Below are 13,139 nucleotides of genomic sequence, written 5' to 3' on the forward strand. Positions count from 1 at the left end.
AAAAGTCCCTTCACCTTTGCCATATAACCACCTAATCATAAGAATGGCATCCATCATACTCATCGGTACCACCCACATTCAAGAGGAGGGAGTTATACAAAACGTGTAGCCAAGGGGCCAGGAATCATGGGGCCATCTTAGAATGCTGATGACTACAAATGTAATGATGAAATCTAACAGAATCTTGATGGATACAGTATTTGACCTGTACTTTCAAGGATTTCCTGGTGGGCATCTTGCTCACAACTGCTTCCAGTAATAAGAGTCACTAGATAGCTAGAATTTTTTTATGTTTGCCTTTGTCCACTGTACACTAGTTGAAATGACTGAGGTAGCTTAGAAAAATGGCAAAGTGGAGGAAATTAAAAATGTCTCATGGTTAGAAAAGCAATGACAAGCCAATGTACTTCTTGAAATCCACCTCCTACTCTATTTGCCACCATTGTGATTTTTATACTACTCAACATGAGGAAATGTCCCATTGAATCAAAACAGCATGCTAAATTTCTGCTTCTCATTCTATAAAAGTCTTCATTTTTACATATTGAAGTGAACTTTGAAGTGATAGTTTTTTTGTTCCAGAAAAAGGGGTAGCATTAATTTATCTAAATCTTTTTCAAAAATCTGATATTTCTAAAAAAATACATTGAAATTAAGGTTTTGATTTATTAAGAGAAAGCCAATTAGTCATTAATCTATACAGTAAATGTGTCTAATAGTTGTATATAACTAATTGGTAACAGATTTTAACAAGGAGTTTTTTTTTAAATAACATACAGAAACCAAAGTTGATCTCAAAAACAAAAGTCAAGATTAATGTTCTCTTGTTTATTAATATAAAGCAGTTACTAATATTAAGTATATGAAGCAAATTAACCAAAACATACATTATGCATATGGAGAAAATATTAAAGTATATAATAAGGAAGTGTGCTCAGTATGGGTTTTTAAAAAATGAAAACACAAAGTAATTTTGAGATTCATGACTTCCTTAGGGTTCATATTACTTGACTGTGATAAATTTAGAAAATTATATACAGTTTGGCTTGTTTTTATTGCACACAGACAATATTTCTTCTCTCTTTAACCCTTTTCAAGAGGATCTGAAATTTGCTGTTGAACCCACTTACTCACTTGATCGTTCTTGATGCTTGTTATTACTTAAATTTTACTTATACCTCACCTTTTATAAGGGTAAATAGTGGACTTAATCATGTCAGTATTTCTGCAGCATTACAATAACGGGCTGGAGCACATGAAATTTTCAAAGGAATGATAACGTTTTTCTTGAATCCAACTGCTTTCTTTAATAGAGTTAATTTAGATATTGTGTTCATCAGTGATTGCACTGTCTGAAAAAAATTCTGCCATTTAAAATTTTTGACATTTTCATTTTTCTATTCTATTTCTGTTTCATAACACATAATTCAGGCATTTGACTGAGTTTAAATCAGTGGGCTGGCTGGCAGCCTAAAAATTTGTTTGCACAGAAGAGATTTGAATGAATTGGGAGATTTGTTTAAGTATTGGTAGCTCTTTATTTCTTTCCTATAATTTTTTAATTTGAAATCTCCTCTCTGATGTAATTATGTGATTAGACCTTAGGTTAGTTTACTTGAAATGAATTTTAATCCAAAACCACAATCTGTCCTAATGATGTTAGGACTGGTGTGACTTTGGTTACTGATTCAACGAGCAAAGAAATGTAGCTAAAGTCATCTAATGACTTTGTTTTTAATTGAAATCACAGAGATATTGATTAGAATGGATCTGATCTAGATCTGTCAAATTAGTGGAAATCACACATAACTTCATATTGTCCTTACATCTGGCTATGGAAATGTCCTTACCAATTTACAATTTTTTTTCCCTTGGGGCCTAAACCCCAAGTTTTGCTATATCCAAGCCTCTATTAGTAAAGCCACAGATAAAGCTGAGGCCTATGCAATTAGTTTAAATACCTTTTCAGGCCGCATGCTGTGTTCCAGGCCCTGTGTTAGATTCTGAAAATAGAGGGGGCAAAGCAGAAAGATCTCCTCCTTATAGAATCTGTAATCACACTAGAAGCTTGTGTTGTAGAGTCTCATTAAGGAAATCTATGATCAGATATAGCAAGGACATAGTTAGACATAGGCCAGACTAAATTTCAGAACAGACTACACCTATAACGTGCTTGGCACAGTGCGTGGTAGTTAGCATCTACTTAATAACAGCTACATGTTAATACCATTATTACCTTTATTTTTTACTAGAGGCCCGGTGCACAAAATTCATGCACGGGGGAGCGGGGGGTGTCCCTCAGCCCAGCCTGCACCCTCTCCAATCTGGGACCCCTCGAGGGATGTCCGACTGCCAGTTTAGGCCCGATCCCGGTAGGAGCGGGCCTCAACTGGCAGTTGGACATCCCTCTCACAATCCAGGACTGCTGGCTTCCAACTGCTCACCTGCCTGCCTTCCTGATTGCCCCTAACCGCTTCTGCCTGCCAGCCTGATCACCCCCTAACCACTCCCCTGCCAGCCTGATTGATGCCTAACTGCTCCCCTGCCAGCCTGTTTGCCCCTAACTGCCCTCCCCTGCAGGCCTGTTTGCCCCTAACTGACCTCCCCTGCAGGCCTGGCCCCCCCTCAACTGCTCTCCCCTGCAGGCCTGGGTTGCCCCCAACTTCCCTCCTCTGCCAGGTTGGTCACCCCTAACTGCCCTCCCCTGCAGGCTTGATCACCCCCAACTGCCCTCCCTTGCAGGCCTGGTCCCTCCCAACTGCCCTCCCCTACTGGCCTGATCGCCCACAATTGCCCTCCCTTGCAGGCCTGGTCCCTCCTAAATGCCCTCCCCTGCTGGCCATCTTGTGTCCACATGGGGGCAGTCATCTTTGACCACATGGGGGCAGCCATCTTGTGTGTTGGAGTGACAGTCAATTTGCATATTATTCTTATATTAGATAGAATTAGATAGGATAGAGGCCTGGTGCATGGGTGGGGGCCAGCTGGTTTGCCCTGAAGGGTGTCCCGGATCAGGGTGGGCGTTCCCTTGGGGCATGGGGTGGCCTGGGCGAGGAGCCTGTGGTGGTTTGCAGGCCGGCCACTCCCCCCGGCGACTCAAGCAGAGGCCCTGGGATCTGGGATTTATTTATCTTCTACAATTGAAACTTTGTAGCCTTAAGCGGAGGCCAAAGCAGGCCAGGGCTGCAGAAGCTTGGCTTCCTCCATCGCCGGGGGCAACTCAAGCCTCCTGCTCTCTCCAGCTCCATGGCTGCCACCATTTTTGTTGGGATTTATGTATCTGCTATCATTGAAACTTTGTAGCCTTGAGTGGAGGCCTGGGCCGGCAAGGGCAGGCAGAAAGCTTGGCTTCCTCCATTGCCGGGAATCCCAAGCCTCCCTCCTGCTCGGTCCATGGCCGCAGCCATCTTGGTTGGGTTTATTTGCATATTCGCTCCTGATTGGCTGGTGGGAATAGCTTGTGGGCGTGGCTTATGGGTGTAGCAGAGGTACAGTCAATTTGCATATTACTCTTTTATTAGATAGGATTTTTCCAGTTCACCCAAATAATTCTCTGGTTATAGGCAGAACACAACACATGTGGACATGCATAAGTAAAATGAGATTAGGTTCTTTTGACAAAAGTGCAGACCAAGTTTGTGCTGCTGACTTAAGAGAGCCCAAATTGGTCCTGTAATGTGGATACTAGGAATTGTTTTCTTTATTTTTATATCTAAGGTTTCATTGTTTTAATTGTCACCCTGCCAAACTGATAGATGCCTCCAGTTGTGTATGTTAGTATGGTTGCTGAGAACATTACAAATCCAGTAATAACGAGGGACTATTTTCCTATTATTGTCTCCCCAAAACATTCCCTATGCTGGAAATGCTATGAAAAACCTTAGAAATTGTAGTAAAAATACTATTTTTAAAAACAAGCTTTTATTGTATTTTCTTAACATAAAAGTAATATATGTTCATCATGGAAAAGACAAGTAAGCAAAAAGAGGCAATGAAAATCACCCCAATCCAACACTCTGAGAGAACCACTGTTAAGTTCAGCCTGTTTTCTTTCTCTATACACAGAATGGTATTTTTAAGTGGCATCATAGTGTAACACCCTATTTTGTAATTGCTTTCCATGTCTTTATTCTATGTCGCTAAACAAATATCTTTCCGTGTCATTATTCTTTTACAGTATTATTTGCATTTGGTTCTATCAAATGACAGTTGTTGGGCATTTAAGGTATTTTTTCACTTTTATCTTTTCTTTGTTTCTATTATAAATAATTTATTGAATGATCAACCGAGTTGCCATTGTTGGAGGTTTTTAAATGTTAAAATAGGTAAATTATTTAGAATCATTTAAAGTGCTTTTGGTGCGCGGTACCTGGGAAGATGAAATGATGGCAAAGAGGTCTTCTTGTGCTTCCATAGCCTCTTTATTGAAGGGTCCCAGAGGCCACAGGGGACTTACAACTTTCAGGAAACACTGGGAAAGTGGCACCCTGTAATTAGAGATCAATGATGCCAAAATGGACTGTGATTTAGTAGAAGGTGAAATCATTATCTACAGACTTATCAGGGGACCATTTTGTCACCTGTTTGTCTGTGACAAATTCAAAGCATCTGAAAACAAATTTTTCATTCACCGGTAGATTTATTTTTTTAATTCTTTAAGTTTTATCTTTTAGGTTGCACAAGCTGTTGTTCCATGAATTACAGTGTGCTTATCAATCCATTCTTCTTGTCAGGAATGCCATCTCCAACAACACTGAAGAAGTCGGAGAAGTCTGGTTTCAGCAGCCCCTCCCCTTCGCAAACCTCCTCCCTGGGAACAGCATTCACACAGCACCACCGGCCTGTCATTACAGGACCCAGAGGTGAGCCACTCCACAGGCGCCCTGGGTTTTGCTTAGATCATGGCCTTGGGGCCAGAGTAGCCAAATGAGAGACAATGGGACTCCCCCAGAATGCTCCTGAAGGCAGTGAGTGTTCCACTTTCTTATCATTGCGTACAGTTTTGGAGTGTTAGGGACCAAAGAGATTTGGCATCAGTCCCTTGATCATTAACCTAAGGCAAACAAGGGACCAAACCACTTTCTTTGCCAGTGTGATGTTGCAAAGTGGTGGGAGATCATTTTAATTGAACCAAAATCAAATTTGTTCTGTAAATTACACAAGAATGGTGTGAGTGTGTGTGTGTGTGTGTGTGTGTGTGTGTTTGAGATGAGCAAGTACAGTTGACCCTTGAGCAATGCAGGATTTAAAAAAATCCGCATATAAATAGACCCAAAGGGTTAAAACCTGAGTTGTTCAGAGGTCAACTGTATTTTCAATAAGCAATTGGGAATGGGCATATGTGGAGGGCTGACTTAAGTTATATGTGGGTTTTCAACTGTGTGGTGGGTTAGTGCCCCTAGCCCCGACTTTGTTCAAGGGTCAACAGTAATAGCTTCTTTTTCATTCTCACATCCCTGATGCTCCCCTTTCCTTGAAACATTTTGCATTGAGGTTGTCTGCATCACGGTGTTGACTGTTGACGAGCAGTCTTCATTCACTCCTTTTGAAGTGGTAGATAGTTGGTCTGGTTTTCATTGCAATGTTTTCATTATTTTTGTCTTGTGAGCTTTTAAGTTTATTATTAAAATGTGTCCACAAGAAATATGATTTGTATTTCACATTAAAGACAAGCTTTAAACCTCAAGAGAATGTCAGCAAGTCACTTAACTTGATCTTATTGCAAGACGAAAATATTTATTAGTTTGTTTATGAAACTCCCACAGTAGGAGTATGAATAATTGTAACCACATTTGCTTTCTTCCGTCAGATTTTCGTTTAGGTAGGTCTGTGATCTACCAGCTGGTATCATAAAACATCCTAGAAAGTAATGGTCTCTCATCTACTTTGACATATGCCTGGAAAAACTGATATTTCTTGCAAAAATCTCACTGTTAGTCCCACAAATTTGAATTCCTTTATAAATAATCTGTGTGCATATCAGGGAAAGATGGTGGTGAGAGGGCCGTCTCATGCACTCACACAGAAATCACACTGAAGGAAATAAGTATTCTGACTATTGTGCGAAGCAATTTCTAAATATACAGTTATGAAACTTACTTGCTCCATCTTAAACATCTTGTTATCATTGAGAGAACTTTCTCAACTTATTATGCCACTTGTCTGTGTGTGTGATATAATCAGAGAGGGAATATGTGTGTGTTTTCTAATTTTAAAATCTTGTACCTGAATTGGATTATATAGTCCCCAAATTCAGAATGAGTATCTTGAAATGGGATAGTATTATGATATTATCCTCATATTCAGTATTCATTAAGCATCTAAACTGTGGTGGAAAATAAGAGATGTGAAGCCCTTTTAGTCAGAAAGAAGATTTTTGGTCTCAAGGAGACAAGGCATGTGATGTTTCTCATCTTTTTATTGTCACGTTCACATATTCTAAATGCTAAATGAATGTTCAAAGCAGAAATTTCTGCAGGAGCTCAGAGGAGGGGACTCTGGAGGTTCACCTGAGAGCCTGTTACTGGGAATTCAGTGGTCCCTGTCCACATAGAGCAGACAGTCAAGTTCAGGAGACAGTCACAAGAAAATAAACATGTAGAAGATGATATGGAATGTGCTGTTACCACTTTGTATCTAATAAAGAGACTTCAAAGTGTAGATAACTCAAAGTCAAATCTTAAAGGTTGCTTACGTGAATGGGGGGAATTCCAGGCAAAGAAAAGATTCATGATGTAGTCATGTAGGAGGATTGGGAAGAACAATATGCTAGCAGCCTGGATAGCTGGGTATGCTGCCTCTTTGCTTTCCATTTACCTTCTGGATTTTTAATGTGCTCCCCAATAACATGGGGTCAATACTACTGCCAAATAAACTTTTCCTCCCAACCTCATATTCTCATGCAGAAATTACCATAAAATATATTTCTAGAGACTCTTTGAGGAACATAAAGCAATGTGCATATATATCATCATTTATACAATAAATATTAAGAGCGCCATCTATGAGTCTTGCTTTAAAACCACAGTTCTAGAAATTATTATAATAATTCTAGCATTTACCCATGGGTGTCATGATTGGGAGCTTCTTCATGCTAGACAGTCAAGCACATTTTCTCAAATGATCCACACCATGTTGAACTAGAGTAGATCTCTTTAGCCTACAAAATAATGAGTTTGGATCTCCAAGCATATTCATAAAATTGTTTTTGAGGAAAAGAGAAAAATGCCTAGTTTAAGAATTATGGAATACCAAAGATTCTTTGTTTTCACCAGAATTCAAGATGGTTCCCAGCATCCTCGGTTCTCCTTTCTGGAATATCTGCTCAGGTACCCATTCTTATTGCACCCTGCCCCCCTTAGTGGTCTGGTGAAGGGAATTGGAGTAGTTGAGGTGAAACTCTTCAGTGGTATCTTTGTGGGTAAGAGTCATAGAGTCAAGATAGGCTAACATGAGACATTCTTGGGCTAAGATATTTTTAAAGGGTTGGTATTTAGCCTCTCATTATTTAAGAACTATTTGCTGCAGGTACTGTAGTCTCTTTTATTCTTTTCTGAGCCAGTTGGAAAGCTAATGCTTGGGATGACATCACAACCAGGACTAAGAGTTGATGCTTCAGGAAGATGAGGACAGATTTAAGGAGGTAGAGTCTGAGCGAGGAAACCAGGGTGGAATAAATGTGACATGTACATTAAGAAGAATTCAACCTTACAAACCTACTTTCAAAGGGCCTGGAAGAAGAGAAAGGTGTATCCTTTATCAGGGTCCTGAGGCAAGAGGTGGGGTGGAGTGGGGGACAGTTCTTTACTGTACTTTTGCTCAGAGTCACATGGTACATTCACCTTTGGATAGCACACAGGTTGCAAGTCCTCCACTGCCTTCCTTAAAATTAAGATATTAAAATTTCTCATGGGACTACCTTGACTAGACAAATACCAGTTTGTAAGCAATAACTATGTAACATATCTCAATGATATTTTAACAGTGGCCCTATTTTTCACTGCAAACCTAAGCTGTATGTGGAAATCTGGTGGCCATCCTTTACAAAAGAAACCTCTCTTTGAAGATTGCAAACCAAAGGCAGAAAAGTAGGGCCTTGAAGGGAGGCAGCATAGCATAGTGGTCAAGCACAAGAGGTCAGATGGGCCCGTGTTTGAATCCTGTGTCCACCACTTTTACCAACCTGCCACCTTGCTCCTCTGAGCCAAAGGTTCCTCATCTATCAATTGGAGATTACAATCTCTACTTCAGGATAATTCTGTTATCTGAAGAGTAGATAAAATCATGCATTTGTAGTCATTCACACTGTGCCTGAAAGTAGAGTATGTACAGAAGTCGTCTAAACAATTTCATCACTCATTTTCATTCAGGCTTTGAAAATCTCATGCTGTCCATCCTGCCCTCGCCTGTCAACATTTTAGCCATCCCAAGACCAGCTCAAGTACTACTTTCCACATGAAACCTCCTCAGCTCTACCCAGGCTGCGATCATCTCACACTCCTTAAACTCCTGGGGCCTTTTGTGCCTGGCATTTCCCCCACTGACACTGTGTCTCACACAGTGGGTTTTATGCACAATATTTGTTGAATAACTAAGAAGTAATCACATGGCACATAAGTGGACACAGAAGCCATTCATCCCCTCCCTGAAACTGATAGGTTCTCATTGCTTCAGAGGAGCTAAAGGTGACACATGTCTAGTTTATGGAGTACTTCTTTACAATGAATGTCCAAGATGGGGAGGAAGAACAATGGCCTTTCATCCAAAGAAGACTTTTGCAAGGTTATATAAGTAAAGCTTTGATATGCTATGAAAAAGCTGTGCTTTAAAAAAATATTTTACTGTTCTAATCACTTTCCTATTTTCATTGTTGTGAAGGTAGAGATGGGTGTTTTTTTAAAATGAATCTTTACTCTGATAGTGAATTTTTTGTGGCTTCAATAAATCACTTAACCTTCTGGCCTCAGTTTGGCCATCTGGATCATGGGGATAATACTTTGCAAGCTATATAGTTAAAACTAGGTAAAGGGATTAAAGTATTTTGGAATGTCTTGGGGAATAGGGAAGCTATTAACTTTCCATAAAGGCATTTGCATGTCATTTTACGTTATTACAATTACTGTGCACTTTAAGCTGAAAGTTTGGGCTTTTAAAGACTCTCTTTTACCAGTGCTTAAAATTTCAAACATAATAAAATATTTGATCATGAAAATTCATCCTATTCATGATAACTGGGAAAAAATCTTTGTTCTTCCCTTTGCCTTTTCAAGAATTTAACGTTTGCCTGATGATTTAAAGGATCTAACTCCTTTTGATAATTATTTGGAGTAAACATCAGTGATATTTTAGAGTTTCTTGAAAGTTTTTCTTCTTAAAAGTTATGTTTTTGCTTGTCTTTGCTCTTTTCAAAAACAAGAAGATAATGAATGATCCTTAATTTAAATGCCCTGCACTGAGTAGAGCAACTCTATGCTTTAGTAGAAGTGGGGAGGAGCGTGCACTATGCACAAGGTAAAGCAAAGGTTGAAAGTAATTGGCAAATAAGCACTTACCGAGCTTCATCTAGAACTATAGAATTTCAGAGTAGTGGTCTGGGATCTTCTGATCTAATTCATTCCCTATATCAGCCAAGAATGTGTTTGGCTGCAAGTGAAAGAAAATATAAACAGGTCATATTTTTGTTATATAAAAACAAGTATGTGATTCAGGACTATGTTACAGTGGCAGTATAATGCCATCGAGGACTGAGATTTCTTCTCTTAGCCATGCTTTAGTGGGTTGTTTTTATCCTCATGCTGTGAACTCATGGTTACAACATAGCCACTGGACTCCTGCCTTACACCTATATTTCAAGCAGAAAGATGGAACACAGCGAGAGCAAAAAAGTGCCTACCAGCTCATTCATTCTGCCACCTTGTATAGAATCTAATGCAGCATGGTCAGAACTGTGCCATGTGATCACCTCTAGCTGCAAGGGAGGCTGGGAATCTAGATTGTTTTTCCGTGAGCATATTGCCACTCTATGAAATTTGGACTTTATAAGTAGATAAATAGAAGAGCAGTATAATGGTTAGCAGTTAGCAAGTATTCCACATTGCTCTTACAGGTGAGAAATCTCAGCTGGCCAGAACCACAACTAGAAATAAGTCTCCAGTTCAGTGCCTTTTCTACCATATCAGTAGTTTTTACCTTTTTCTACCCTATTGAGAGAAATGAAATGTACTTATTTAAACAATTAGTTTGTTTTTACATTTTTTATTCGTCAAAGACAAAACATAGCCATTTAGATCATTTGAAAAGCATGACATAACCATGTTATTATACTGTTGTTGTTTTTTAAGTAGCAGCCATAAACAAATCACTTGACCTCTTTTTATTAGCCCCATGAACCCTTGCTATTTGTAATGCAGGGTTTCTGTTAGGTGCAAGTCACTTCAGAAAACAATTTTTGAGGTCAGTTTGGCTTTTTTAAATATTGAAATTAGCTTGCAGACTCCAATTGCTGTCTAGGGACCCTTTAATGTTTTCCACAAACATCTGTCCAGCACTTACAATATACAAGGTCTGTATTTCCTGCTAAATAGAGTAAACAGGGGAGCTTGGATTCTGGCCTCAGAGTGCTTACCTCCTGGTAAATGACAGGACAGGAAAACCAGCAGTTGTATTGTCATGATAGGTTGCTGTCAGGGACAAGGGCATTCTGATAGAGAATGACTGTCATTTGACACTGTGGGAGTCCAAGCAGGCATAAGACTTAACCCCTATTCCAAAACAGAGTACTTTCTAATTTTAAGCATGCAAAACGAAGCCGCAGCAAACAGGTCATACCTTTAGATAACTAAGTAATGAGGAATTAAAACATACAGAATGTGAGCATGAAGCTAACCCCCCACTTCTCTGCACACACACACACACACACACACACACACACACACACACACACACGGGAAGTTTAGAAGTAAAATTGCCCTAATTCTGAAAATATGGGCAAGATACTCTAAGACAATAGCCATATAAACCAAAGATTTATTGTGCAGCCTTCGAAGAATCATGCCAGATTTTGTTTGGAGGGGTAGTCAAAAGTTTATATGCTCTGTAAACCTCTCTAAGTCCATGATTCTCATGGCCCAAACAAGGATCCTGCTTTTAGTGGTGACACATCGGAGGGTCTGCAGCTAACAGTATCTCCCAGCTGGGCCAAGAAAAACAAACGGCAGAGAATTATGAGATTGAAGATCACCTTCTAGGAAGTTGAGGTCACCAGGAAAGTTGGAGGAGTGTAGATTCATAGACAATAACAGAGGAGCAAGGAAGGGGAGGAAAAATAGTTATCACTGGATGGCAGGGCCCATTAGAGCAGGAACCATGTCTTTATTCTTTTCGTATCCCTTAGCCTCTTGATGGGCATAAGGAAAGCACTCAATATATTCGTTGAATAAATGAATGAGTGCATGGATTTGATTGAAAACAAACAGAGAAAAAGTGGGAAAATAATAGGGAAATCTTTTCATCCCCTGGGTGAAATAATAATATAATATTCAAGTGCATGTATTTTTAGCAGCATTGAGGGAGGTACAAAGCATGTTAGATAAGTACCCGTTACATATTTGCTTGGTTTTAATTAAGAATTTCTATCTTGATAGGTATTAAGAAAAATGCTGAGTTCAAAATGATTTGTTCACTTTTTTGTAGAATATTTGCTGGGAATTATACACTTTTCTGTCCAAACTAAGGACCCTTCAGAGGAAATATTCCCTGGCACTTCATTGCTACCATAACCGCGGTACCTCTCCCTTGGCATAGGCTCCCATACCCAAGTGGTAAATTTGTTTAGCTTTCTTATGCCCTATTGCAAACTTCTTTGCCTTTTACAAGAGCCTTTACCTTAGTTGTAGAACCTGCTGGTGCTCCTTTCAGTAGAGCTGAATCTAATTTGTCTCTCCTGGTTTAATGCAATTGAATCATCTCTGGAAAATGAGAAGCAATTAAGTACCTGTTGCTAACAAGGTGCTGAAACAATCTGCCAACAGACGCAAGGTGTTTATTTATTATTGAAGTGCTTCATTTGAGAAAACACTACGTTGTCTTCCTACACAGAGTTGCCAGAATTGATTTTTAAATTCAGGCATCATAGTCCTAACAAGTACCACCTTTGAGGAGCATTGGAAAGAGAAGCAGCGGGGCCTGTGAAATTGGTCAAGGTTAGCACAAGTGCCAGTGCCCAGCCTAATGGGAAACACTGTCCATGGGATTTGAAGAAACTGGATAGTAAAGAGGAAAAGCAGCTTTTCAGCAAAGGCCCTTTAAGTCCCCGTTTAGGAAATTATTAAATTTATTAGCCAGATACTTACAACCAACTATTACTGTCCAGCCAAATGAAAACACACACACACACACACACACACACACACACACACACACACACAATACCAGCAAATGTTTTACAACTAAACAAAAGTCAGGAAGCGTGTAATTAAAACTGTACCTTTATTGTATTGTAAAGAGTTTCACTGTGACATGGAAAATATTTAAAGGAGAAGGCTGTTTAGCTAATTTGTCTGCAAGTGAACTGCTTCGTTGAGAACTACCCTAAATTAACTGGAAGGCCACCCACCGAGCAAACCTCATAAAGGGCCATGGCTGCTCAGCTTGGTTTTGTGTAACCATTCAATAATTACTAGATAAATGCATAACTAAAAGCTCTATTACGCTAATAATTTGTACTGAGATAGACGTGGAGGACACCCTGCTGGGTTAATTTGTCATCCCCACAGCAAACTTCAAAAGAGGGCTCTTCTGCAGTGGTATCATGTTAATATGTTGTCCCAAAGAAGACAGGTTAGAACAGTAAAACCAATTGGCGTCTTAATCCCTTAAAGAGGCACAATGCCCCCAGGGTGAGAGCCAGAGAGAATAGGGTGATTAACCATGTGGACCTACATTAAAACTCTTCTTGACAAAAGAAGCTGCTGTCCCTTGTAATCCTCTCCCTCCCTCCCCCGGCTCTCTCTCTCTCTCTCTCACACACACACACACACACACACACACACACACACACACACACACACCATAGACCCACCTATGCATACCCAATGAAGGCAGTGGTTCTGCACAAGGTTTCTTAGAAATCCTCTTGTTGA

The 13,139-nt window shown here is 39.7% G+C and overlaps 1 protein-coding gene across 12 annotated transcripts in view; it reads left to right on the top strand.

The window, feature by feature from the left end:
* Positions 1-13,139, top strand: part of NFIA (nuclear factor I A) — a gene marked incomplete at its 3' end in the record, with an annotated part of 384,408 nt that overhangs the window by 298,895 nt on the left and 72,374 nt on the right. For 6 of the 12 annotated variants that reach the window (XM_080656311.1, XM_080656316.1, XM_080656315.1 and 3 more), the window contains exons 7-8: positions 4,734-4,862; positions 7,275-7,328. In XM_080656311.1, coding sequence (XP_080512437.1) covers positions 4,734-4,862; positions 7,275-7,328 — 183 coding nt within the window. The remainder of the gene's footprint in view (positions 1-4,733; positions 4,863-7,274; positions 7,329-13,139) is intronic. The other 6 variants (XM_080656321.1, XM_080656317.1, XM_080656322.1 and 3 more) reach the window with 1 other exon arrangement.

Source organism: Plecotus auritus, assembly GCF_963455305.1.
Source record: "Plecotus auritus genome assembly, chromosome: 2".
Taxonomy (NCBI): domain Eukaryota; kingdom Metazoa; phylum Chordata; class Mammalia; order Chiroptera; family Vespertilionidae; genus Plecotus; species Plecotus auritus.